The sequence below is a fragment of the Phasianus colchicus genome, chromosome 7 (assembly GCF_987193195.1).
Source record: "Phasianus colchicus chromosome 7, bPhaCol1.hap1.1, whole genome shotgun sequence".
In the NCBI taxonomy this organism is placed as follows: Eukaryota; Metazoa; Chordata; class Aves; order Galliformes; family Phasianidae; genus Phasianus; species Phasianus colchicus.
This window is the reverse complement of record NC_143442.1, coordinates 2,229,532-2,257,392: the sequence shown is the minus strand read 5'-3', so window position 1 is coordinate 2,257,392 and position 27,861 is coordinate 2,229,532. Positions and strand designations below refer to the sequence as shown.

The 27,861-nt window shown below is 42.3% G+C and overlaps 1 protein-coding gene and 1 long non-coding RNA gene across 18 annotated transcripts in view; one reads left to right on the top strand and one right to left on the bottom strand.

Annotated features, from left to right (window-relative positions):
• Nucleotides 1-20,842, top strand: part of MBD5 (methyl-CpG binding domain protein 5) — a 128,114-nt gene extending 107,272 nt beyond the window's left edge. For 8 of the 15 annotated variants that reach the window (XM_031590770.2, XM_031590769.2, XM_090143477.1 and 5 more), the window contains 7 exons: nucleotides 2,237-3,265; nucleotides 4,847-5,058; nucleotides 6,615-7,823; nucleotides 13,440-13,552; nucleotides 17,200-17,275; nucleotides 19,729-20,037; nucleotides 20,754-20,842. In XM_031590770.2, coding sequence (XP_031446630.2) covers nucleotides 2,237-3,265; nucleotides 4,847-5,058; nucleotides 6,615-7,823; nucleotides 13,440-13,552; nucleotides 17,200-17,275; nucleotides 19,729-19,800 — 2,711 coding nt within the window. In that variant the 3' untranslated portion in view covers nucleotides 19,801-20,037; nucleotides 20,754-20,842. Of the gene's footprint in view, nucleotides 1-2,236; nucleotides 3,266-4,846; nucleotides 5,059-6,614; nucleotides 7,824-13,439; nucleotides 13,558-17,199; nucleotides 17,276-19,728; nucleotides 20,038-20,753 lie in introns of those variants that run through there. The other 7 variants (XM_090143487.1, XM_090143486.1, XM_031590772.2 and 4 more) reach the window with 7 other exon arrangements.
• On the bottom strand, nucleotides 254-27,736 carry LOC149917172 (uncharacterized). 3 transcript variants are annotated; one of them, XR_016468103.1, is made up of 6 exons: nucleotides 26,874-27,736; nucleotides 26,007-26,139; nucleotides 25,418-25,472; nucleotides 23,821-23,963; nucleotides 20,797-20,931; nucleotides 254-358 (listed from the first exon to the last, which is right to left on the bottom strand). It is a non-coding gene; the product is annotated as an uncharacterized LOC149917172 (long non-coding RNA). The 3 variants fall into 3 exon arrangements; XR_016468102.1 differs by lacking the exon at nucleotides 254-358 and adding an exon at nucleotides 20,215-20,545; XR_016468104.1 differs by lacking the exons at nucleotides 254-358; nucleotides 20,797-20,931 and adding an exon at nucleotides 23,466-23,587.
• Between the last annotated feature and the right edge of the window lie 125 nt (nucleotides 27,737-27,861).

Here is a 27,861-nt window from a genome sequence, read left to right as displayed (position 1 = left end):
AATGTTGGCTTGGAGGTGATGGCCTTTTGGAAGAGATCCAGAAACTCTCTTCTGGTGCTTCAGTCCATGCATGTGGATAGACCTGCCCCAGAAAGCAGTTCTAAATATTGCTTTAGCTGCTGCCCAGTGCAGAACTGCTCAGTACCGACTGGAAGCCTTCCTGCCTGTTGGGTGTCTGTGTGCCCAGGGCAGGTTCACAGCAGCTGCAGCAGGCAGTGACTCTCTCCTGTTTTCTTCTGCTCACCCCCTCCGTGACTCCCCAGCTTCTCAAGTCCTGGCTGCAGTTCGTGCACAACCCTCTCTTCTGCTCAGAATCCATCAAGACTTCTTTTCAGTAGCGATCAATTGCCTAATTAATCTGTAGAAAGGACAAGTGTTACTCTGGACCTCTCAGATTAGATCTCCAGAAGCTTTATGTGGGGTAGAAAGAAGACCAGTGCACAGCAGAATCCTAAAGCAACAGGACCGTGTATTAGGAAGCCAGGTGTATCTGTTGCTGTCCCTGAGGCTGAACTGGAGATAGCCTGTGCTTGCATGGCATGAGTTCTTACAGGGAAGGCCGTGTGAAGATATTTGGGTGGTGTTGGTTCATTGTAAGGTAGATCACAGCTGGAGAAAGTACCCGATTGGAAAATAACAAAAAAAAACCACAAAAGCAAGCAAACAAACAAACCCACCCTTTTTTTGTTAAGCAAGAAAGTTTTGTCCTGGTGCCTCATCCTCCCTGAAGAGCAGCATCTGTCAGTTAATGTGTACTGCCATCTCCCCGGGGTGTACTGATCTGCCACAAACCTGCCCGCAGTGTTTGGGAGTCTTGTAAGAGCCTTTGCACCAATGAAACAAAAAGAATTTGCTTTTAGCCACAGAGATCTTAAAGATGTTTATATAACTTCTCCAAAAATGCATTTTATAGTGTTTTGGAGATTGGCGCAGAAGGAAACAAGCAGTTTGGATTCTTTGGGATTTGCCTCATTGAATTGGAGTAACCAGAGTTTATGGCTGCATTAGAAATAAATGCAAGTGCATGCTGAGATCTGGCCTTTACCAAATCTTGGCTTAATGCAGTATCTCTATTCCTGCATCATCTGCAATTTTAAAGGCAAAGCCATGAGTGGGACTCCAATGGGATGTGTGTTTTTAGTGCATGGTTTGTTTTGTTATCCCCAATGCTTATTCTTTTTGAGTTCCAAGCAGCTGCCCAGAGAAATGTGCTTGTCACAGAACTGGTTTCATTGCTTTGTTAACACGTTTCTCCTCAACAGAATAGGATACCTTGTGCTTTATGATTACAACCCGTGCTTACTTCTTTTCTTAATTTATTATCTAATTTCTTTATAGAAGCATCATAGTGATACCTGCAAAAGAGCATATGGACTTTCTTCTCATGCATTCAGTGTAATGCCTCATGAACTATGTTAATTTTGCACCTTTTTGAGTAGTCAGTATGTTACAGTACTTGAAAAAATGGTATTTTTAGCTAGAAGTGACATAAAGATTGGATTCTGTTCATGCCAATTGAAGGCATGGTTGCATATCCCTTTTCAAATAGTATTTGTTTAGAAAAACGATAAATTATACTTTCAGATAATCAGTGTGTTTCTGTATCAGCTCTGTTTTCAGGGCAACTGAGAATGGAAAGTAGTTTTATCGCATCAGAACTCCAGTTAAATACCTCTTTAATTTTACATTTTTCTAATGTATTTTCCATACATGTTTTTAATGTTTGTTCTCCAATGAATTGCAATGTGAATAAAGAAGAAGGGTGTGGTTCAAAGTAATTTCACTTGCTTTAATTCTCTCAAAAGACCATAAGTTTCACAGCTGCACTTGGGTCATTTTACTTTTCACTGAACACCATTCATGTCTCACCTTGATATTTCATCCTCGTAGTTAATTTATTATTGGTCCATTATGATGTAAATGGAGTTATGAACGCTTTTAGTTTTACACTAGTCAACATTTGTATGACTGAAATCCTCTTAAATCCTCATTCAGAGACATGTAAGAGAAGTACAAGCATGTTAAGGAATTGCTGATGAGATGTGCACAGCCAGTAGTAATGAAGTAGTTGATGCAGATTCCTTTGTATTTTAAGTTTTGATGCTCAAAACGTTTTCTTTCCTGTGCATGGGTATCCAACATTGCTGTTTTGGATTGGCCCAGTTACTTTATGACTTGGATGACTGTCACCCAGCAGGCAGCATACTCTTAATATTTTTGTTCTTTTGCATTGCAGGGGGTTCGGGACCATCATCATCAATAGCCATAGCTGGCACCAGCCAACCTGCCATCACAAAGACAACATCTGTTCTTCAGGATGGTGTTATAGTCACTACTGCAGCTGGAAACCCACTTCAGAGCCAGCTGCCCATTGGGGGTGATTTCCCTTTCGCTGGCCACGAACACTCGCTTCATTTCCCGCAGAACAGCTCTTCAAACAACAATCTTCCACCTTCTTTGAATCAAAACCTCCTCAGTTCTCTACCTATCTCTTTGCCAGTGAATCAGCAACATCTCCTAAGCCAGAATCTATTAAATATACTGCAGCCTTCAGCAGGAGAAGGCAAGTCTGAGGTCAACCTCAACCCTTTAGGTTTTCTCAACCCGAATGTAAATGCTGCTTTAGCTTTTCTCTCCAGTGACGTGGATGGGCAGGTATTACAGCCTGTTCATTTTCAGCTTCTAGCAACCCTCCTCCAGAACCAAGCCCAAGCAGCTGCCATGCTTCCCCTACCATCTTTCAATATGACCATCTCAGATTTGTTGCAACAGCAAAATAACCCTTTGCCCTCAGTAACACAGATGACAGCCCCACCTGACCATTTGCCAAGCAATCAGTCAGAAAGCAACAGGGTTGAGACCCTTTTAAGCAACCCCTTGGGGAACCCTTTACCAAGCTTTTCAGGCACTGACACTACTTCTAACCCCCTGCTCCTCCCAGCTGTCTCTGGGGCCTCAGCATTAATGGCCTTGAATCCCCAGCTGGTGGGAGGTGTCCTGAACTCTGCATCGGGCAACACTGCTAATCATCCAGAGGTTTCCATAGCCACCTCCTCCCAAGCAACCACTACCACAACCACTACATCATCAGCAGTGGCAGCACTGTCTGTCTCTACCCTGGGTGGTGGGACAGCAGTGGTGTCAATGGCAGAAACATTGCTGAACATATCTAATAATGCTGGGAGTACATCTGGTCCAGCTAAACTCAACAGTAACTCTGTGGTGCCACAGCTACTTAACCCTCTACTGGGGACAGGTCTGCTTGGTAAGTTCAATTTCTTCACAGATATAAAAGGAAAAGCAAGGAGGGGTGGGGTGGGGGAATTTCTGATTCTAGTTTCTAAAGATTACACTTTATCATACTTTTTTTATAAGGCTTTTGTATGTTACAGCTTGTTTATAACTGCTCCTGTACGGCATTTAAACTATATTCTAATTTTACTCAATAATATTTAATACTGGTTTTGGAAATTATTTTATACTCTATTCTTAATTCTGATGCCACCTAGACCGACTGTATACACCTTACAGTTCTCTAATCAATTGGACTTGGTTCATTTTTCAAGTCTTCAAGCATAGGTGCATCTCTGGGATGCAGTGCTTCATTTCAAGTGCGTGTGGCATCACAGGGTTAGTACGAGTAGCTGTGCAGTAGGTGAGAAATGGCCAAGCGCCGCTTTGCAAATGAATCAGAAGTGCCAAAACCATCAGAAAGCACACTGCCTGTAAAGCAAATACATCAAGCACTCAAAGCGAATGCTTTGCAAGTTCAAAGAGGAAGGTTGCCCTTTTGAGCCCTTCGTTGTGCGTTTATGTTTTCTCATTTCTCTGGTGTCTTGGAGCTTAGATAGCCAGGGTATTTCACTGACAAGAACCAACAGCCCAAACCAAGTGCTAAAGTCTTTAAATATAAGGTTTTCACCCATGACTTTTGATGAATTTTACCTAGAATATGTAGTGTAGGCAGTATGCCTCTGTTGTTTGGATTACAGTAGGAGGAGGAAAAAATATTGGCAGAGTTGATAAGTGTGGAACCGAATCCCTCATGCCTACTTGCTAAATGGCTACCAGGAAGTCAACCCTCCTTGACCTATGTCATGTAAAATACAGCTAACCATAGATTATGCAAATGCATATTTTAAGAAAAACATTAAATTTATATGAAAAAAAAATCTTGTAAATTGATAAATTCTAAAGCTTTATTACTTCATAGCCATGTATGCTTTACTAAAACCAGAATTGTTGTGTACAGTGAGATTTTCATGTTATACGAAATGTTAATGCAGCAACTTCTCCAGAATGTTTAAAAAAATTGTTTAGAGTATGGTCTGACATGCCTGTGATCCAAAAAGCCTTTGCTCATTTGCAATTAGACTGCCTCATTTTGTTGTAGTTAATGAAACAAATAGTTTTGTTGAGTTTTTTAAATTATTTTCTCTTTTTTTTTCTCTCTCTCTCCTCCTCCTCTCCCCCCCTCACCACCTCAGTACTGTTTGAAGCAGTCACTCTTTGGAAACTAGGAATAAGATCCCAAGACATCGAATATCATAGAAGCTCATTGTGCCATACTTGGCTGTGTACCGTTCCAAAGGCAAAGATAGTCATGTCAGAAACCATTAGAGAGAGTCCAGATAGATGTGACATGCAAAAGAAGCAAAACTGAAGAAATAAAGGAATAAAGAGTAGGAGACGTATGCCTTGAGGACCATTCCATAGAAGATTGAAGGGGAAAAGTGTGGTTTTGCAGAGGCATTTGCTTAGCACTCAGTTGAAATTTGAGTTGAGGAAATTCCTCCTGATTGTTGAAAAGTGTACTGACTTACGTTTCCCTGTGTTTGAATTACAGGTGACATGTCATCTATAAACACTACTTTGAATAACCATCAACTGAGTCATCTCCAGTCACTATTAAACAACAATCAGATGTTTCCTTCAAATCAGCAGCAACAGCACCTTCTCCAGGGGTATCAGAACATGCAGGGCTTTCAAGGCCAGCCCCCAATTCCTGGCCCAGCTAACAACCCAAACCCCATGGCATGTCTGTTCCAAAATTTCCAGGTAGAAAACAAAATGAAATTGATATTCAAACTTATGTGCAAGTCTCACTAGGTAAAATGTACCCTCCATAGTTGGATTTTTTTTTCTTTTTTTTTTTTTTTTGCTGAATGTTTAAGACAACACGGCGAATTCAGCTGCTTGCCTCTTTCAGTTGTTTTTGAGTTTTGCAAGTCAGTAACATTTGTACTGAAACTTGATATTTTCTGTCTTAGAAACTGGATATAGTTTCTTTGGAAATGGTTATGCTCAATGTATTGGAAAAATAATAGGCTGTGCATGTTCTGACAATTACTGTGCGTTTTCAGCAAAATTGTTTTCCATTCTGAAAAAAAAGGATCATAAATTCCCTTTTAGACCAGTCTGCAATTCAGGGGTGAGAAGGAAATGTTGATAGCACTCTACAGTAATTAGAAACTTAAATGATCATAGGTGATTATGTACCAGCCCTCTCATACATTCTCACTAAAATTGAATGGAATAGCTGGCTTGGATGTAGATTTTATAGACTGACAAAACCAGGGATGATAATGAACGTGCAGTGGCAAATTGTGCAAAAAGAATGATACCTCTCTGCTATCCTCCTAAATAGTTCTTCATCATACAACGTGAACTGTTCAACTAACAAACTGGCAGGAAGCATAGCAACCGAAATAGTTAATGAAAACAGAATTACAGTATGTGTTTGTTAGTACTCAGTATTGCTGTGGTTGCTGGAGAACTCAAGACGTGAAGATGGACGCATGCATACTGCCAGAAAATGTTTTTTCCCTTAAGAAGGAAAAAGATGATGTGTCATTCTCTCAGTGTAGACAGTTCACTGCTACTGCAAAATCCATCCTCTATCCGCCTGCTACCTCCCTTTGTGAATGAATTCTTGTAAATTCATTTCAGTATTTTTGTTGCTTCAGATTCTCAGTTATATAAATAGTAGTGGTAAGTACTTAATAAGGGAGCTTTTGGAAATATTTTGCCCTTGTTTGAAACAGTTTTTTTGTTGCAGCAGTATTAGTGACACCGCCTTCACTGCCTGTATGTGTGACAAGAAATATAAAACACACAGTTACTTTCATCTGAAGGTTACAGTTTGCTGTGGCCATGCCTGACATTACAGATGCAATACTGAGGGGTGCGGGCATGGTTTACACAGGTCTGAAGTAAAGACATCCCATGAGAGAAGCAAAAACTGAAAGGTGGACAACAGAAATGCTAGCCAGTTGAAAAAGAACAGTGATGGCCTACATTCCAGAAACTGAAAGAGGGATGTAGAGGAAGCCCAGAGGAACAGCTGGTAGAGAGGGCCAAAGAAAATTTGGGGGTCTGAAAAGGAGCAGAAGAGAACAGTTAAGAACAGGAATATTGAAGTACTTTGTGGTGTTGTTAAAGATTTGGGAGAGAAAAGGTGGGTCTAAAAAGACTCTGAAAAAGGAATTGAAAACGTAGGCTCAGTGCTAGGTTGTGTCATTTCCATTTTTTTCTAATTAAAATGAGATTGTTTTCTATTGAAGTGGAATTGTAAGCACAGTAGCAATTTCCATCTCTCTCTCTACTTTTTTCAGGTGAGAATGCAGGAAGATGCTGCTGCCCTAAACAAAAGAATGGTCACTCAGATGGGAATGGCACCAGTTCCTGAGAGCTCCAACGCTATGCTTCCTCCTTTCCAAGAAACATCTTGTGATTTGCAGCAAAGAACTGAACCATCTCTTGGTCAACAGGCAAAGGATAACCTCAATGTCGCTGCTCAGGGTGATACATCAGTGGATGCGATCTACAAAGCAGTCGTAGATGCTGCAAGCAAGGGAATGCAAGTAGTGATCACCACTGCTGTTAGCAGTACCACACAAATGAGTCCCATTCCAGCTTTGAGTGCCATGAGTGCCTTCACAGCCTCAATTGGTGACCCGCTAAATCTCTCTAGTGCTGTCAGTGCAGTAATCCATGGAAGAAACATTGCTGTTTCTGATCATGAAGGTAGGATAAGGAACACTAGAGGAACGCGAGTACTGAAGAATTCAGAGCATGGTAAAAATTCAAGTGAAGGGGATGGGTATGAATATTACAAATCAACAAGTTGTAACACACCCAAAAAACAGTGGGAAGGGGAGCAAAGTCCTGTCGGTGAGATAAATAGGTGGAAATGTGAGGAGTTTCTAGACCACTCCACCCATGTCCATAGTAGTCCTTGTCACGAAAGGCCCAATAACATCTCCACACTGCCATTGTTGCAAGGCGAGCAGCATCAGATACTGTTATCACAGCGAAACTGTCAAAGTGATAAAATGTTGGAGGAGAATTTCAGGTATAACAATTACAAAAGAACTATGATGAGTTTTAAGGAAAGACTGGAGAACACTGTGGAACGATGTGCACACATAAATGGAAATAGGCCTCAGCAGAACAGAGGATACGGGGAGTTGCTGAACACTTCTAAACAAGACCTGATTCTGGAAGAGCAATCTCCAAGTTCCTCAAATAGTTTGGAAAGTTCGTTAGTTAAAGACTACATCCATTACAATGGAGATTTTAATGCCAAAAGCATTAATGGGTGTGTGCCTAGCCCTTCAGATGCTAAAAGCATCAGTAGTGAAGATGACCTAAGGAATCCAGATTCCCCTTCTTCCAATGAGCTGATACATTACAGGCCGAGGACGTTTAATGTTGGCGACTTGGTCTGGGGCCAAATCAAAGGACTGACTTCATGGCCTGGAAAACTAGTAAGAGAAGAAGACGTTCACAATTCATGTCAACAAAACGCTGAGGAGGGGAAGGTATATTTATATATATATGCACATATCTATCTATCTATCTGTTTACATGCGCGTGTGTCCTAATGCTTATACAAATGTGTATCCAACCTTTATCTCAGTTCTTTATTTTTTTCTTTGACTTATTTTGATAGTATAAATTGTTTTTTCTTCATGCTATATCTTGCAGAACTGAATTTGTACCGTAGTTACCTATTGAGAAATTTCTGGCAGCGCTGTGAAACAGGCCATATTTTGGCCTGATGATGCTTCCCTAACTGGTTTATGCACCAAATGCTTGCTACACAAAAGATATCTTCAAGAAAAAATTGTTAGCCTAACACGCGTGTCTATAGCTGAACTATAGCTGTGTCCAAAAGAACAGATTGAATGTGCAAGGAATATGGCATCTAAAAGTGGTTGAAACTGCAAAAAGAAAAAGTGTGATCTAATGGCAGCTAGGAGTCTGTAATAAGGAAAGCCTTGCTGAGTGACACATACACTCTGTGGTGAAATGCATGGGTACCTTTGTCCTGAAAAGAGGTCTGTAATATCTTACAGCAGGGAAAGCATTTTAATTTGCTCTTTTGTCATAAAATCCAGAGTTTTGAACACTAATTGTGTGCTTGTCAGAGAAGGTGTGATAATATTTAAAATTCTAGTCTCCACTAGGTGTATAAAATTATGTTTTTGTAGTTTTCCTAATCTGTTTCATGTCTTCCATATGTAAATGTTTTCTAAGTGCCAATTTGAGAAAAAAAAAAAAGCAAATTTAAGAAATAAGTAAGTAGAAAAGAAAGACCTTACAAAACATTTTACCTCTGGAGCAAAGAAAGCAAACCACTTGAAAATTTAATATTTTCACATAATCGTGCCTGGTGGATCGCATGACAGCAGTCATAAAAACGTAAGAAAGGCCGTAGTAGGTTGGACCAAAGTTCTCCCTTACCCTAAAAGTGTCCAGCAGGAGCTGTCCAGCAGAGTACAAGGACAGGGTGAGGAGCTCTCCACCATCAGCCCCTGCATCCCATCAGAGTGCAGCTCAGGAACTTCTGAGCCCGATCTGCTATCTCTGTATTGTAACCATGGCTGTTCTCCCTGCACTGCCCATAGAGTTATCTGAGGCTGATGCACTAACATAATTTCTCCAACAATCCCACATGTTTTAGAGCAATTGGTAGTGTAAGTAACTGGAGCGTTGCCTGGCCAGGATGGCTTCAAGCTTAGTTCAACAGAACTTGGCTTCTTCCTTGTTCTCCTTAGGCAGTGCGGTTTCAGAGCTCCCCTTCGAGTGCATGGAACAAAAATATTCACTTTAGAGCAGTCAGCATGCTTACTAACAGGACTGGCATGCTGAACAGCTCATTCCTTACAAAGTTTGGACACCAAGTTACAGATTGCTCTTATTAAAAGTATTGGCAAATGAGATAGATCACAAACTGTGAAAGGCTGAAACTGGAAAATAAGGAGGTGAGCAGTGTCACTGTCCCATAGGAATGATGAATACGGCCTTCCAGTACTTGAAGGGAGCATTTAAACAGGAAGGGGAATGGCTGTTTACAAGGGTGGATAGTGATAGGACAAGGGGGAACGGTTTTAAACTGCGACAGGGGAGGTTTAGGTTGGATATGAGGAGGAAGTTTTTCACCCAGAGCGTGGTGAGGCACTGGAACAGGTTGCCCAAGGAGGCTGTGGATGCCCCATCCCTGCAGGCATTCAAGGCCAGGCTGGATGTGGCTCTGGGCAGCCTGGGCTGCTGGTTGGCGACCTGCACACAGCAGGGGGTTGGAACTGGATGAGCACTGTGGGCCTTTGCAACCCAGGCCATTCTGTGATTCTATGATCCTTACATTGCATGTGCATTCAAAGTATGCATTTCTGTTAGCTTCACATATCCATATTTCTAAGATTGTTTTGATACATTTTAAAAGCTTATTTTTGATAACCTTTATGAAGAGCTGTATTTCATTTTCTTTTCATTTGCATTCCTTAGCCATTTTTAACTTTCCTCTCAATTTGTGGTTACTAGAATGTATGATTGCTCTTTGTGCAAACACACTTCCTTTAATTTTGTCTCTTACGTGCATTATGTGAACATACCATGTAACACAATGTTTAATGGCATGGATGTAATTGTATACGGAAGCACAAACAACAAGAAAGGAATGTATGGATCCCTTCTACACCACGGAAATGCACATATTGCCATCAAACACGTGGGGATGCAGCAGAGGGACTGACGCCAGGAAGGCCCACGGATCACCTCTCACATCAGAAGGCCTTTCATTTAGTAATAACTACACATGTCTATGTCTCCTCTCCAACAAGAAGTACAGAGTGAATGACCACTCAGAGGTCAGGATTTCAGTTGAATTGTAGGATACAGGGAGCTATGAAAAAGTATGAAAACATGCATGTGCTGTGCAGTAGTTGTGTTTCCAGCTGAACTCTCATGCACAGTGGCTACCTATGCAGGTGTCCACACACTGCTGTAGCAGTATGTCCAGCCCCGTCCTTCAGGTGTTTGGGCAGCCTGCTCTGAAAAAAATAGTCCTCCAAAAGTCTGCACTCCAGAAAATCCTGAAATGTTGTCATTCATGGTGGGAATTGGTGGTAGCAGCAGTTCTGGAAACTATATTTTCAGAGGAGCTGTGTTAAATAATCTTTTAAATATTTGTGTAATCAGATGTTAACTTCCCTTACTGTTCTATGTGGAAGCAGGAGTTGGACTCGATGATCCTTATGGCTCCCTTCCAACCTGCAATATTGTACTCTACTGTACCATTGCTATAGCTCTGTTGCAGAGTATCACTGTAAGTTGTTATGTTCTCTGTTCTTGAAATCAGACTTTAATTTGATTTTTATTTTCATTTAGAAAAATGTGGGCAGTAAATGTGATGGTACTTCTATGTGCAGAGCAGCTGGACTGGTGCATTAATGCATGTCACAGGTGTGACCCCCGTGGGGCCTCCCATCAATTCTGCTCTGTGTTCCTGAGCAGAGCTGTCTGGGAAGGTGTTCCTGCTTTCCTTCTGGGGATTTTTGCTTTTTGCTGCAATGGATGTATGTAAAATGGCCTAAAAGCAGCATTTCAACAGAGGGGTTTATAGTTGCAATAATTATCCACTATTTTGAGCCCAGAAACTACGCTGACGGTCAGCCTCTTCTCCATGATGGCACAACTTAATTTCTCTCAGATCTTACAGCTAATTAGAACCTGATGCTAAAGAGTTCACAGTAGGTTTTTGGTGCTTCATGACAGCTTGGCTTCTGAACGTTCTTTATAGACTGGCATACAACTTTGGGCTTTTATCAGCCCGTATAGATATTTCCCTAAGGAAGCTGAGCTTTTCTAGTGCTAGAGATAGGTGTGATTTATCAGTGTCCTGAAAATCCGATCTATACGTATTATTTAGTGTTGTAATGGGTTATTGTAAATGAAGGCATGTGATGTGATTAATCCCAACGTATCTGTTACAGTTGCTGATAATACTGTGTTCCATTAGCCACGTGGTACTGCTACAGAAAAGTGCTGGCAGGTGGGGTGGGTTTGATTCTGCTTTACTGTTGTGCTATCATGAAATTCCAATGAGGAAGGTATTCTTGTTTTTTGTAATGTAACACGAGTCCTTTTTTAATCAAACACAGTGCTAATTCTTCATGCAAATGTGTGCATTTGAACTTTCGTATGTACCTAATGGCAGACGTGTCCAGTGCTCTGCAAAGTTTGTCCCTCATAGACCTGTCTGTACATCCCCATATCGATACCTAAATTCTGTGGCTGAGAACGCCGTGCAGCTTGAGTAACCATGACAGCGTTGTCTCATGGTACGGTTCCAGGTGTAAAGCATCAGGATGATCCCATTACTACCATTTAATTCTGCTCAGTTTGAAAAATGTGTTTTTCCATAGCTTTTTTTCTTTTTTTTTTTTTTTTTTGCAAATATGCTGTGGGATGAAGGACTGAACCTGAGCTCAGATAGGAGTGCTGCCTCTGCCAGCTGCATGGCAGTGCTGGGCCCAAACAGATCACAGCTGCACCCAGCCTGCTCTCATCATGTGTGCTTTCTGCTCTCCAGTTTATCCATCAAAACTCAACAGCTTTGCAGCAGACTGTGTATGCATTTGTGCTTTTACAAAGTCACATTAGGAAAGGAATGACGTCAAGTGTTCTCAGCCTCACATTAAAAGTAACCGTAGTTTTAAGGGAGAAGTGTCACAGTCTGTGCTTAGTGAGCCCTGTCTCATGTATGCAAACCTCCCCAGGAACTGCTCATCCTTAAGGTTGCTGTGGCTGCTCTGTTTCCCAGCTTCGTTATCAGATGTGTGAGCTCCAAACGTGAGATCTGCTCTAAACATGTATTCGATTTGCTATTATTTCCAGACGTTTTGACAACTTGCTCACTCATTAACATCAGATTGTCACATCTACAATAGGTGTCATTGTGAATAGATAAATTATTTAGAAATTGAAAGGTTGAGTTTCAAGTCAAGTCGTGTTTAAATTAACATTCAGGGTTGTATATAGACATGCTTAATACATTTGTATTTACGGATTTAATTTGCTTTGTGTCAAAAGACAGGGTGTACTTTTTAATGAAACAAATGCTCCGTAAGGTTCTTGTGAAGTTATGCAAATAAGTCAGCAAAATATAACGCTGTGACAAAGAAGGAATTTATCAGTTCATTTTCTTTTAAGTGATGTGTTTTAAACATTTTTTGTTTTGTTGTTCTGAAAAGCAGAAATGGCTGTGAATCAAATTTAAGCAATACCAAGAGTTGAGTGGAATAATGTTGTGATGATAAGGTCCTGCAGACGATGCCATTCGTTTTCTTTCATGTCTGTGTTGTTTGCAGCAGCACTGCCTGGTACCATTGGTCAGAGGCTGTGGTTTATTGCTCAAAGGAAACCAATTTGGTTGATTTTGGGAGAACTGAAGTTTGCAGTTACAGTGCCTTCGACACCAGCTCAGCAGCCCTGTGCAGCACAGCCAGCTTTGTTACTCACTCAGCAGAGCACTAAAGCATGTGCTTAAGGCCAAAAAATTGGAAAGACCTTCCCCAAGCTGGTTGAATTAGTCGGACACTGGTTGGAAGTCATTCACTCAGCATACACAACCAGCCCTCATCCCACACCAGTCTCCTCAAGGCCAGAAGCCTTCAGCTGGAGCATGGGTGTGCCAGCAGCGCTGCTGGGCTGGGACCTGAAACGTGAGAGCGTGCCAAACCTTCACGTGGTGGTGTCTGTAAGAACTGTGCCATGTGCATTAGGCACAGTGCTATTGTAACACATCCGAGGAGCTCCAGAGATATCAGGTGTGTCTGTGGAGTGAGTACGGAACGTGAGGCTTCAACAGCAATGTTTGTATTAATGCTGTAAAGACAAACTGCGTTCTGAAGTATTACTTTCCCTCTTAGTTTTGTTTTCCTACATGCTGTGTTTTTACTTCTTACACTTGTATGGGTAGTGTGGATACGGAGAGAAACTGTGATGCATACATACATGTCTGAGGGGATGCACGTAGTTGTGCATTGATTTCTTCTTTGCTGGGACGTTGTGTCTTACGGATGCGGTGAACTTTAGGCTCCGCAGTAATGCATGTCTAGCAGTAAAGTAAAAGCAGTGTTTGATAATTGCAGGTCTGGGTAATGTGGTTTGGTGTTCATACCTTCACTCAGGTGGAGCCAGAGAAGTTGAAGACACTAACAGAAGGTCTAGAAGCTTACAACCGAGCCAGGAAAAGGAACAGAAAGTAAGTGTGTGCTCATTTGTTTACCAGTGGGATGAATAATCATATTCTTTTGCTTCCAGGGACTCCTTTTGGGGACCCTTGCAGATCTGCCAAAATGAAAAGTTAATTTTCTGAATTCCTTGTGCTGGTTGTGATAATCATCCGAGATCTTTGATATCTGCATTTTTATTGCATCTTCTGATATTTACTGTAGCCTTTGTAAAATGTCAGCCTGCTTGTTTGAGCTTTCATGTGTGGGATTCTAATTTACAGCAAAAAAAAAAAAAAAAAAAAGTTATTACATCCAAACTGCTCTGACCGAATCCAATTTTTCACAGGATCTGCCCTTCTTATCTCTTCCCTCTCCCTCTGTGGGCTGCTGCAGCAGGCAGAGCCTGCCTGTATTTGGATAAGTTCTGTTGTTTCCCATTGCAGAGGAGCTTCTCGAGGGCTGGCTGCAGTTAGCTGGGCAGCAGCTCCCATGCAGTCACACACCTCTGACCTGGTTGGTTTCCTCTCACCTTTTGGCCTTTATTTACAAACATACAAGGATAGAAAGACTGGGAAGCCTGAAGAGGTGAAGCATAAGCATACACAGAAAGAGGAAAATGAAATTGGTTTTAGGGGAAAAAAAATCTTGACAGCTGTCAAAGGACAAGGGTAGAGATGGGGGTTATTCCGGGATGGTGGTGTTTATTTACTGTTGTGGTGAAAATGCATCACTTTGTGAGCATTCATTCAGTTTGCAGTGCTGCCTTCGGAACAATAAACACAGACTTTCAGGAATTAAATAATTATTCGCCCTCAGCTCCTTTTAAGGTGTAAGCTTTTTCTCTATTTATATGTCATGCGGTGCTTAGGAGAAATATTTTTAATGCCATCAAGACAACGTTGGGTTTCTTTCAACGCCATCCTCAGAACATCTGAGTGCAGTCTGAGGGTGAGCACTGAGCAGCCAGGAGGGCTGCTGGCACCCCCAGCTATTGCTGCTCCCTGAAGCAAAATACACAACTTGAGGAAGGTGGCAGCAGCAGCACATGGAAAGAGGAGTTGAAGCTGGAACAAGCAGTGCAATTTAAGAAGAACTCCCGTCTTCTGGTTTGCAGTTGCTTATTTAGCAGATTGCAAAAGCTGTCCAGAATTGCACTGAACCCAGTTGCCTTTTTGTGGAGTTACTGGTTCTGCATCATTGCTTGCACTTTAGGAAACAGCAGCTGTCAGGTACCCCAGCAGCTTGGGGCCTCAGGTGCCTCTTTTCATAGGGTTACTTCACAGCCCAGACAGGTTTTTCTCCATATTTCTACTTCTACATATTTGACACTTCAACTGTTTTGCTCTTTCTTTGTGGACCAGAGGGCAGCTCCTTCTCTTTGACCTGTGCTCTGTGCTGGATTTATCTGAAACAGCTTTTGACCTCCTTATGGTCTGCTGTGGTGCATGTGCCTCTTGTTCCACACGAGTCCACAATTTTGGAATATCGACCATTAGATTTAATTGTTAGACGTGTCACACAACTCTTTTTTGCTGCTGCGTGGATGAGTACCCAGCACTTACACATACCAGGTACTGACATTGAGTTGGACACTTCTGTAATAAGGACAGGCAAAGAAGTCCAAGAGAATATGGACTAGCAGCACATCAGTTCAGTGTCTTGAGCAGAGCAAGGTTAACATCCAGATCCTCAAAATGATGTTTCATTCTTTGTGTTCCTATCATTAGGAAAAAATCCTACCTATTAGGAACACTTTCTTCCATGAAGGAGCAGTCAGGCAGTGACACAGTTGCCACTGTGGGGAGTGGGGGGATCATCATCCCTGGGGCTGTCCCAGGGCCGTGAGGATGTGGCACTGAGGGACGTGGACTGGATTTGGGGATCCTAGAGGTCATTTCCATCCTTAATGATTCTGTGAAGACTTCATGCTCTTTGCCTTCAACACTGTGGTGCTTGCAGGTTGTTTCAGATCACCAGCAAACTATTGCATTTGTTCACCTGATGTCCGGTTCTCTGGTTGTCAGAGTGTTGCCTGCTGTAAATGATATCTCAGTGATGGGCCCTTCTGAAACGCTGGTTTGCTTGAGGACAGTTCATCATCTTCATAGTGAAGTGTTGCTATTAAAAACACATAGCAGCTGTGTCTTAAGACTGCATATCATCGTTTGTATATCAAATACTTTCAAACGGCTGTTTGCACTACTGGCAGTAATTACATGAGCATCTTGTGGGGGTGGAAAAGACCTCAAGCAGTCGTCTAGCCAAGCTTCTATCCAAAGGCAACACATGAAGAAATCAACCTCCTAAGTAATATTGCTTTGGTTCTTTTAAGTGCTGGTGCTAGTGACAGTGAACATCAGCCTAGATGAAGTCACATCAGTCATTTTGGCTTTGCTATACTTCCTATTGAGTTTATGGGGGAAAAAAAAGAAAAACCCACATCCACAATGAAAAACGACACCCTGATCCTTTTAATAGGGAAACAGTGGAACTGTTCTGTGCCATTTCAGTGTTTGCCAGCATGTTGTTCGAACTGGTTACTACCAAAATGCTGCTGGACACTGAATATCCCAGAGGTTTCTTGCTGAGTCGCCTCTGATGCAGTTGTGTTAAAGCACAAATTCCAACTTACAATGTCAGTGCAGGATTTTTGCTGCTGCGAAAGCTGTAGCAGTGTGCATACCTGTGGAATGAAGTGTTGCAGTTCCTTCTAGTTTTCATTGGAAGCTCTGAGCGATGCAGGTTGTTTGTGCAGGCACATCTGTCCTTACCTAATGCCTTTCACTGGGGATGTTTTGTAGAACGGAGCTCATCAGTGCTATTGAAATTGACTTCTATTAACTCAGTTTTGGGGAAATACTATGGAAAAGTATTTTGGTTTGGTTTTCCAAACACTGTTTGGTTTTTAGTTATCTGACAAAAAAAAAAAAAAAAGAGAGATTCTGAAACAGTAAGGGAAAAAATCTGCAAAAACATATATAGGGTTGCTGACAGAGCTTAGTGGTGATTAAATAACTTCCCATTACATAAGGAATTTGATCTGAAAGCTGCTGCTGAACGACATTAAATTCAGCATTGCTATCAGTTATTAATGAGGCTGTATTATAGATGGAATTGTTGTATTACCTGTCCAGGAAGCTACCTTGCTACCAAACAACATTGTGCTGTCATTTATCGCATCCAGAGGTGCCATCACTTGTCCACACTGCCAAACCTACATTTATTTTTGCAGTCCAGCTGCAGGGAGTCAGAAACCCATGTGGATATGTCTGGCTTTGCATGAGTCCGTTTCAGTTCATCTTAGAATTTCTGTGGTCTGAGGGATGTTGATGTTCTTCTATAAGAAATACCCAACACCAGATCGCACAGAATGCTGGGTTACTGCCAAGTGCTCTTGTTCTCCACGATGCCATTTGTCTTGTGGATGCCGTGACAATGCTGTAACTAACAGTACATGTCGCCGAAGTGCTGTCTTCTATTTTTCCTCTGTAATTCTAACACAAGCCTTTAGCCAGCATCATGTTATTTATAGATCCGATTGTGCTGTTTGTGCTGCACCAACCTGGGAGGCTCTGCGGATGCCAGACTGTGTCTGATGAGTTAATGTCTTTATTATTAATTTTAAGTGTTTTTCTGCTACTAAGAATTACTGATGCCATTAATCTTTTCTTCCTAGAAGTGGAAAGCTAAATAACCATTTAGAAGCTGCTATACATGAGGCCATGAGTGAACTAGACAAAATGTCTGGGAATGTAAGTTTCTTTTCACGTTGGCAATAATCGTGTCCCTTTTCTCTGTGTGTGTGTGTGTGTCTGCCTGCTGAGGGCTGGGATTGCTGGCTGGGGTTCCTTTCTAAGAGAAATGTTCTTTTCATTTTGTAAAATGATGTGGAGTAGTCAGTATTCTTCTTGCCTTTCAAACTGTTTGCAAATGTCTGGTCCTTCTGAAAAATAGGGAAAAGGTGCATCATTTCAGTGGTGTTGCAGTTGCATTGCTTTGTAAGAGCTGGATGCCTGTGTGTAGTTCCACATCCAGCTGACAGCTTCTGGGTGCCACACATGCTATGGGGCTGTCTGGCTGCTGACAAATCAGCCTCATTCATTGAAACCACACTTAAAAACATTGTTCTTTTGCATATCAAACTTTCTGAATAACATTTTCCTTATGTTGACTGGAAGCTGCCCTGACAGGTGAGGTAGAGTCTTCCTGACATCACGGCCAGCAGAACTCTTATAAAACGTTCACGCTGTTATTGCATAAGATCAATAAATAGGATAAAAATTGGCTCATGTAATCATAGAATTGTGTATCTAATCACCATAATAGAATGGCCTGGGTTGTAATTACCACAGTGATCATCCAGTTTCAACCCCCTGCTATGTGCAGGGTCGCCAACCGCCAGACCAGGCTGCCCGGAGCCGCATCCAGCACAATGTGTTCATCTTTGTATTTGAAACATGTCTTTAAAACACACACAGAAATGCAAAGAAGTGTATTGCAGTACAGCCTCCCCGATCTTAGCATCAGCAGTTCTTATAATTATTAACTTATACATTGTTTGAATGCAGAATAATTTCTTTCTCCTGATAGCCAGCTCATTGCTGGGGATGCGTGTACACATGCATACTTGGGAGAATGAGTAAGGCTTCACGGGAGCTGCTGGAGGACATAAAAGGAAATCTGTTCTGAACTGCAGACGTGGAGCTGACTTCAGAACCACCACAAAATATTAAATAAATTATTCAGCAGCTCTTAGTGGTTGCCATAAGTAATAACAAATCCAAAGCTTTTGGTGAAACTCGGGAATTTTGTGAAGCGAGATTGAGTTTTGATGTGAAAGCTGGATCTGACTGCAGGTCTGGTGCAAATAGATGGGGCTGCATGCAGCACGTGCATCCCTAGTGTCAGTTATGGCAGCACTTAAGTGCTCAGACACCGTCCTGCTGGCGACAGTTACCTTTCCTTCATATCTAAATGCAGCAATGCTATAAAATTATAAGTAATACACATTTGATTGTGATACAGACTGGCTCAGGTGAAGGCACTGCAGCAGGACAAGCTGATGGATGCTTCCATCATGCCAACAAACTGCTCCACCAACCTGCATGTCACTGCTTAGTCTTGATTTATATTGTAATTATCTGGTCCCAAAATTTGTCATCAGGGTTTATTTCCACGAAAGTGATGATCCTTCGAAACAATCATAGGGAATCAATGATTCCCTTTCTGGTGACTTGCATTTTTTTCAGCTCCTGCAGTTCAGTCATCAGTTACACTTTAAGTGTGCAAACAAGATAATGAGCTTAAATCATCATTTCTGCTGGGAAGAGCCAATAAATGAGCAGCAAATGGTCATGGTCTGAAGGCGTTCAGGAAGGAGCCAGGAGGTGACTGACAGCACTGCTTGGGGCTGTGCAGCCTCTGCCCAGCTGTGGCCAGGAGCTGCGGCCGCCAGCAGATGGTGGTGGCACTCCATGGCCCTTCTGGCAGCACTGTGCTTGTGCTGAGCACTCAGCAGTGCTTCATCCAGCACCGAGCTCAAACTGGGGAATTGCACGTAGTGATGAGTGGGAAACAGTTTGCTGATCAGAGCTCCTTCCCTAGTAATCCTGACTTTGGTAGATTTTTTTCACGTTACCAGTATTTTCTCGACATATAATTTGTAATTAATTGTTACTGTCAGAATGATTGATAAAGATTTGTGTCAAAGAATGGGGTGTAACTGCAGTCTCAGTTCAGTTGGCACTTTCCCTGAGGTAACAGAGCTTTGGGGCACACAGACTGCGGCAGCCAGGAGCTGCCTTCTTCTCCCCCGGGCTGTGAGGGTGTGGAACTCTGTGTCCATGTAAACATGAAGTTCTGAGAGCCGCTGTGATGGCCTCAAGTTGTACCAAGGAGGGTCAGGTTGGATATGAGGAACCATTCCTTCTCCAAAGAGCAGTCAGGCAGTGGCACAGCTGCCCATGGAGTGGGGTCACCATCCCTGGGGGTGTCCCAGAGCTGTGGGGAGGTGGCACTGAGGGATGTGGGCAGTGGGCATTAGGGGGTGAGTGGGGTTCGATGTGGGGATCTGAGAGGGTTTTTCCAGCCTTAATGATTCCATGAGGGCAGCTGAGCAGCATCTCAGCAGCCCACGGCTCGTTTGCTTTTGGCTGGTTACTCTGACCAATCTTCTTCACTAACCCGTGGCTGTACTTATTTCTAGGTCCACCAAATCCCACAGGGAGACAGACAAGTGAAGCCTCCAAAACCCAAGAGGAGGAAGATCTCTAGATAACATTGAATGTCTTTGTTACTGGTCCAGTACTTATCAAAACGAACGTGCACATAAGTCTGTATGTAGGTATTGATATAGACGTGGTTATATCAATATTTATATGAAGACGGCCGCCGCCGCGGGGTGCTACGTGGAGTGTGGTACAGTGTGTGGATGAGCAGGAGGGAGAGCGGTTGCTGGAAAAGCCAATCAGAAATCTGGGAAGGTTACAGTAACCATGTCAGATGATTACTGAGGGTTTGTTTTTTTTTTTTTTTGTTTTGGTTTTGGTTTTTTTTTTTTTTTTTTTTCTATAATACTAAAATTGTGATTATAAGGAATAGTCCAAATGTTTCTGAGAAATTTTCATTGTGTATATAGATAATACAGAATTTCATGGTGATATCTGAAATGTAAATATTGTACAATATTGTCATGTACAAGCGTACCTAATGCACACTTTATCTTTTATTGTACAAAAAAATAGTGTACAAAATTCTTTGGTTTCTATTGAGTACACATACAAGAGACTACCAGTGTAAAGTGATAAATAAAAATACAGCCTAAATGCTTTTATATGATAATGTAAAAGATGCTGTTTTTGTATTTAACAGCAGAGAGAAGGCATGATTATGTAATACCTTAATTATGACATACACTTCACGCCACTGAGTGTCCATTTATCCTGTCTGTTTGGAATGAACCTTGCCTGGAAGTACTGTACTCCATTTCAGGTCTCTGTAGGAGAGTGCAACCTTGCAGATTCCTAATGGGACGTGGGATCACAGCTCTAAGTAATGATTCAAAGGCTGCAACTGTTGGTTGCATTTTTATTTACTTAACTTTTAAAGTAGAATGGTGTAGATTTTATTAAAGGAAAAAAAAAAAAAAAAGTAGATGGGCTATTTTAGTCAGCTATTTCTGTAGTTAAGGTTTCATAGCCACCTGCTAAAGTAAAGAGTTTCTATCTCCAGTAACCCTGACCCCCAAGCACCTAGGTTGATCAGCTGAAATTACCTGACATTGTGAAGCATCGCGTTGGCTGTTAATGGGGCTCCAACCCGTGATTGGTGCTGGCTGCAGATTGGTTTTGCAGAACGCACGGCATGCTCCCAGCGCTCAGAGAGGTAATCCCAGACCCATCTCACAGTCCTGAAACAGAAAATCAGGGGTGGCTTACAGAACTATTAGCAGCAGTAATTTTTATCAGTATTATGTAACATATCAGATTTATTTTATTTAAAAAGAATTATTTATACCATTAACAGATTTCTTATATATATTAATGTGGCTGAAATGTGCAGGTTAAATCTATTAACCAAATTATTTATGTTATATTAAGTGAGAAATGTGAAACAAATGTAGAAAAAATTAATACACTACAGATTTAAAAGTCTAAAGCTATGAGCCATTATAAATTAACGAACAGAAGTGTAGCACAACGTTATTTCCATTCTAGCTCATACATTTTTCACGTGGATGGTGGTGATGGCGATGGAAGCAGTGACACCCTCTGTCCTCAGGGCTTCCTGAAATAGCTCCCAGGTCACCGCTGGCCCCCGGGCACAGCCAGAGCTCCCCTCTGTCTTCCCCTGGCCCAGCACTGGCAGCAGTCAGCGTCCCGTTGGCTCTGGGAGCAGCAGCCCTGCACGCAGCCCGTGGCAGAGGCCAGCTGACCCTGAGGACCCAGCCCCCAGGGCTCCGGCACAGAGCAGTCCCTCCGGGCTCACCGCTTCCTCGTGTCTCACCAAACAGCTCTTTCTCCTCCTTCCCCAGCCCGAGGGATCGCAATAGCTACACTGGCTACAGGGGCCTGGAGCAGGAGCCCTTCCTTCCGCGGGGTAGGTTCATTTGTCATGTGTGTAACGCCACGGTCCTACATGCAAACTCATGTGGAGTGATTTTTTTTTTTTTTTTTTTTTTTTTTTGGTGTAGCTTAGTTGACATTTTTATGTTCCGAGTTGATGTGTCTGTTACGTTCCAAGAGCTGACGTTGTCCATTCCCATCGCAGCCCGCTTTGCTGCCGTGTGTCCCGCCTGTGTCGGACGGCCACGCCGCGGTGTGCGCCTGCCTGCGTGCGTGCCTGCTTCCGTTCGGTTGGGTTCTGCCTTTGCTTTCTGTCCTAAAGCGGAGTTTGTATCGAGCAACCTTCTTCTGGCATCTGACTCCTTAGGTTTGTACTTCCTCACCGGTGTATACTTTACATCAGTAGACTATGTAAAGTATTTTTGTGCACTTGATTTCATTGGTTAATAATGGCATTGATGTGGGTGCTAGGAGTAGTTTGTTTCAGTCCATACCATTTTTTTTTTTTCTCTTTTAGAGTTTTTATGGTTTCGTGTAAGCAGTTAATGTAAATATTGTGAGCATTACAGGTCATGCGGTGTTGTAACATTTTAAAAAATGTTGCACCTACTTTACGATTAAAAAACTGGTCACTCATACTTGAATTTTGCCCATAGAGCCATTTCTTTCTCTTTGCATTAAAGCATAATATACTTTTTTGATGGAGGCCCAACCCTTCTTTCTACCTTATTATTTTTTGTTTAATAAATCTCTATTTTTTCTAATAGAAGACTTAAAATGAAACTTTAAAAAAAAAAAAAAAAAAAAGAAGAATACTTTTTGCCTACTTTCTAATTTAAGAGAGAATTCCTATATTTAAAAGGTGGAAAAAAAGAAAAAAAAAAAAAATACTCCATTGTGGAAAGTGGAAGGAGGCTTTTGTCCGTCCGTGGCACAGTGACACAGAACCGCCCCGCGGAGCCGTGGCTCCCACTATTTATTTATTTATTGCTCCTCCGCTCCGCGGTGCCGGCGCAGTTGGGGCGTTCCGATGAAAGGAAATATTCCTCTTTCTGTTATGGTGCATTTTGTGAACACCATAAAAAAAAATATATATATATATATATATTTTTTTTTCATTTGTTTTGATGGATTTTCTTCGTATTTTCACTTCTTGCAGAGAATGTTTTGCTGGAATCAGCTGCAAAAGTAATATTCACTGAGGGAAAAAAATAATACTAATTCCCACCTCTGCTGTCCCAGGTCTCATACTCACAGTCTAAGGATTTCGGGGTTAGAAGGAACGTAACATTACCAGGTATTTCCTAACTGAGTTTTGCAGAAGGTTTCTAAGTACTGTGATACCCTTTTGGAGTCCCTGAGTTTGATGGTATAGAAGTTGTTAGAGGGCTCGTGGTGGACTGAAGTACCTTAGGCCTGCTACCTTTCTTAGCTACATTTGTATTTTGCTATGTAGGGTTGTAATGTGAGAATTCCAGAAGAGCAGTAGCATAAAAGTGCTTTTCTATTTTTAAAAAAGAAACCCATTCTAGTCTTACTAAGAATTAGAAATTTTTTTAATATCAGTTTTGTAATTTTTGATAAAGCTGTCAATATTATGATTAAATCACCAGAAAAAAAAGTTCCTGTGATGTTCTCTTCGGGGCAGGGACTGTCTCCTCTCATTGCAAAACGCCAAGCACTCTGGGACGCCCAGGCTTAAATCGGGCCGTGGGCACCGCTCTCAAATTTAATAGCAGCCAACTGTAATAACGTTGAACTAAAGGCACCGAAGCCAAGTGAGTTTGCAGCTCAGCCCACAAGCCTGGGTCCTGCCCTTAGTTGGTCCCCACGAACGCGGGTAGCATCTGCAGGTAAGTTGGGAGCTGCCAGCTGCCGAGGCTTTGGCTGGTGAAACTTGGGCACGGAGCCACACCGGGACACAGCATCCAGGTCCCTCACTGTGGTTTGTGGCAGCACCAACAGCAGCACCAGCAGCAAGCCCTCACGTCACGGGATGCCCTGAGAACCCAGTAATGGAGTGCCTTCAATTCAATGCTGATTTACAAAACCCCAAAACACAGGTAACTTAGCTCCAAATTCACTGCAAGCTCAGTTTAAACTGATGTCCAGAAAGCTCTGGAAGAACACTCAAGGCTTCCAAAAAGCCAATGGAGCAGCAGCTGCGATGTGGCAGCTGGCAGCAGTGTGCTCTGGGGGCTGGGGCTGGTGGGGAAAGCAGAGCCATCATGTACCTGCTCTAGGCTCAGAAGCAGAGTTCAGACCTGGAGCTGTTTGCTGCCACACAGTGCAGTGCTGTCAGTGCTGCTGCCACGTGCTGCCCATGTGCTGGTACCTGGAAAGTCCCACCAACCTCTGCTGCAGGCTTGAACGTGATCTGCAAATGAATAAAGCACAGTGAACTGAAATGACAGCACTTGCTATTTAATGTGCAGTTGAGAGCTGAGCAGGGGTAAGTCAGGCCTCCAGTACCCTTCTCTCCCTCCTGGGTTTTGCTCTTTATTTATTTATTTATTATTCATATTTATTTCTTCATGAAAGAAGTTTTTGTTGTTGCTTTAAAAAAAATCAGAGATTCCATTTGGCTGCAAGGAGCCCCCACAAAACATGGGCTGGAGAGATTTCATCTCTCACATTTTTACCTGCTGTGAGATAAGAATTTGGCTGTGATTGAATGCTATTGCAACAGGAGATAAGGGCCAAGGATTTAGAACAGAAATAAAATAAAATACAAAACCAAAAAAACAAAAAACAGAACAGATCTTTCCGGAAATTTCTATTCCAGAAAAGATACAGAATCAGAGGATGGCATAGGTTGGAAGAGACCTTAAAGATCATCCAGTTCCATCCCCATGGAGAACAGAAAGGGTTTCCCTTTCCATACTGTGGGCACAGCCCAGCACAGTGGCACCGCAGAGTGGGACACCCCACTCCTTTAAATAGCTAAAGGGAGCCTATAAACAGGAGGGGAGTCAACTCTTTGAAAGGGTAGGTGATAGAAGGGCTAGGGGAAATGGTTTGAAGTTGAAGGAGGGGAGATTTAGGTTGGATATGAGGGGAAGTTCTTTCTTATGAGAGTGGTGAGGTGCTGGAACAGCTGCTCAGAGAGGCTGTGGATGCCCCGTCCATCCCTGGAGGTGTTCAAGGCCAGGTTGGATGGGGCCCTGGGCAGCCTGGGCTGCTGTGAAATGTGGAGGTTGGTGGCCCTGCATGTGGTGGGGGGTTGGAGCTTCATGATCGAGGTCCCTTCCAATCAGGGCCATTGTGTGATTCCATGATTCTCCTTCCTGCAGACAAACCCCAGGGAAGCAGTAGTGCAGGTTGGCAGGAGTCAAAGCAAGCAGCTGTGCATCCTAGGAACATGGAAGAATAAATGCTCCTCATTTAAAAAACAAAACAACACCATAATTTCTACACATGTGATTCCACTTCACATTTACTTGACAGTAAGTGAACTCTCATGCAGGTGTGTAATCAGGTACAGAAAGAAGCAGCAGAGCCTGGCACAACTACGAGCCACCCAAGCAACTGAAGCCTTCTCAGATGTTGCAGCCAAGGGAAGAGGTCTAGAGGAGGGGCATCTCCTGTAATCTTACTTCAGGAGTTCTCAGCTCCTCCAATGACAGATCTTTAAGGCTTTTTTGTTTGTTTGTTTGTTTGGAAAGAAAGGCAATTTTCTGGTTTAAAAATATATATATATAAATATGAATATATATAACATATATGTATATATTTCAGTTCCAGGAAAAGAATTTGTTGCTTCTCTCTGATTTTTTCTTGGGATGAGAAAACATCATAAAAATAACAAGAAGTATTGGAATCTGCCGTTACCTGTGATCAGTTCTGGAAGTTCCTCTCTGCTTCTGAGGGAAAAGAACATTTGCCCCTGAAAAATAAATAAAAACATTATCCTATTATTACTTTGTTTAGTTGTGGCTAAAAGAATTCGTATTTCTGTGCTTAACACATCCATGGAGTTTCAGGCAAACAGAAGTTGTAATTCTTTGGGCCAATGTTGCTACAAAAAGACATCTGAAAAAAAAACATCCCCATAATGTGAAATTAATCGCTTGGGCACAGGGGTGGGGTGTTCCCACTGTGTTCACAAATAGGTACTCCAGCACTCAGCTGCCCACTTAATTATTGATATGTGGTTGTTGTCTCAGGGCTGGGGGGGGGAAAGAATGTGGGGAGAAAGAGGGAAGGCCTAAGACAGGCTGGAATGAAATCCTCGTCCCCGTCAGAGGGAGGTACAATGGCCCCAAAGTGACAGAACAAATCCTGCCCAAGCAGGCAGATAATTCTCAGCATATGACAAAGACCATCCGGCTGTCAGTAGCTGCTTCCCAGAAATAACCATGAAGCTATATTAACCCACGTGGGAAAAAAAAAAAAAAAAAAAAAAAGGCACTGCAAGTACCCAGAAATGGTGACTGTTTTCACAAGGTCTTCTTTTGTGTTCCAACCCAGAGGAAGGCAGTTACTGCAGAACAGAGCAGAACTACAGTACAGGTGACAAGCATCAGGTGTGTGAGGGGGAATCAAGCAGGAACCTGGTGTGAAAAAAAAACAAGATAATGAACTATAGTTAAAAATATCTAGAAACAAATCTTTTTCAGTGTCTTACACTGTTAGTGTCGATCCCACCCTGGGACAGCTGTTCTTAGTTTCAGTTGCTGACAACACCCGCTTGTCTCACACTTGCTGTTCCTTTTACAGATATTCAGTAATTTATGCTATAATGAATGACATTAATACAAATTCAGATCAGATACTGGCACATCTGCCCGGGGGAGAGGGGGAATCACTGTACTTGGGGGTGTCCCAGAGCCATGGGGATGTGGTACTTAGGGATGTAGGCAGTGGGCATAGGGGAGTTGGGCTTGGGGATCTCAGAGGGCTTTTCCAGGCTTAATGATTCCGTGGTTCTGTGAAATTAGGAAAATGGAGCACTTGGGATTGCAGCTAAAATCATGAGACCCTTCTGTTTATTTGCTTGTTAAGTTATGAATGTTATTGGCCCTTATGAGCCAGGTGTGGGCTCACAAACCCATATGGGTTAACCAGGAACCCCATAAACAAGTGGGGAGATTAACAGACATCCCCCTGAACTCCAGAAACAGAGGGATTGCTCTGTGCTGCTCTGGCACATTGCTGCAAGGACTCCTTTTGCATAAATAAAGTCTGATCATGTATGTGATATTTTAAGTAGAAATTGAGCTAAAAGCAGTATAAACTAGATTAGAAAAAATACTTAGATTAAAAAATAAATAAATATAAAAGAGACCATGGTGAAAGATTTGCTATTAGATATCCGTGCTTCGAGTCTGTGGCTATTGGTTCATCAGGTGAAGTCTTCAGGGCAGGATGCAGAACAGAGATCTGGGTCCAGGTGTCCAAATCAGTCAGGAACTGCCCCAGGCTGCTCTGCAAGCTTTAGGAAGGAACTTACTCCTAGGGACTCCCATCTAGAGAGAAGCAGGAAAGTTTTATATGCTACAGCATGTGCTACAGTAGCAGAAAAAAATGATGCTGCACAACTTTATCCATTGGCGTGAGTTAAATAAGAAATTGTTCCTCGAGAAATAGGAAAGAAGACAACTGGCCTGGGAGACCAGCAGCGGGTCAGCCAAAGCACCCCATATGCTCCTCTCAGTTGCAGATGAAGCATCAAGAAAAAAGGTAGTGTTCCCTCAACCTTTATGACTGATAACTTGTCTATGTCACCGCCCCTGGAGGTGTTCAATGAACATTTGAATTTTGTGTTGATGGACATGGTTTAGTGAGTACTTTTGGTGATAGGTGGATGGTTGGACTGGATGATCTTGAAGGTCTTTTCCAACCTTGGTGATTCTGTGATTCTGTGATTCTATGAAAGAATAGTTGAAATAGACAATAATGTCTTAGAATTAAAATTAGCTTTTAAAAAGTACAAACTTCAGGAGATAAAAGTACAAGTATGGTATTTGCAACTGTAATATCTGCAAAGCCGATGCTAGAAACAACAGGATAGTAAAGTAACAAAAACAGCACCTTGGCTCCTACTTAGACACTCAATTTGCTGAGGTTCCGTATAGATCCTGAATCCAAGGGTATCTTCAAATGCTTCAAATCCTTCCTGTGCTGAGGTCGGAGCAGAGTGGGAGGTGAGAAGCTGTAAAAGGTGGAAGAATAGAAGAGCCCTGGCAGTGATCTCATTTGCAGCTGTGCTAAGAGTGAAGGGGGATGAGTTTGTCTTACAATGAGGCACAGGTAGGCATGGAAACACATGTCCA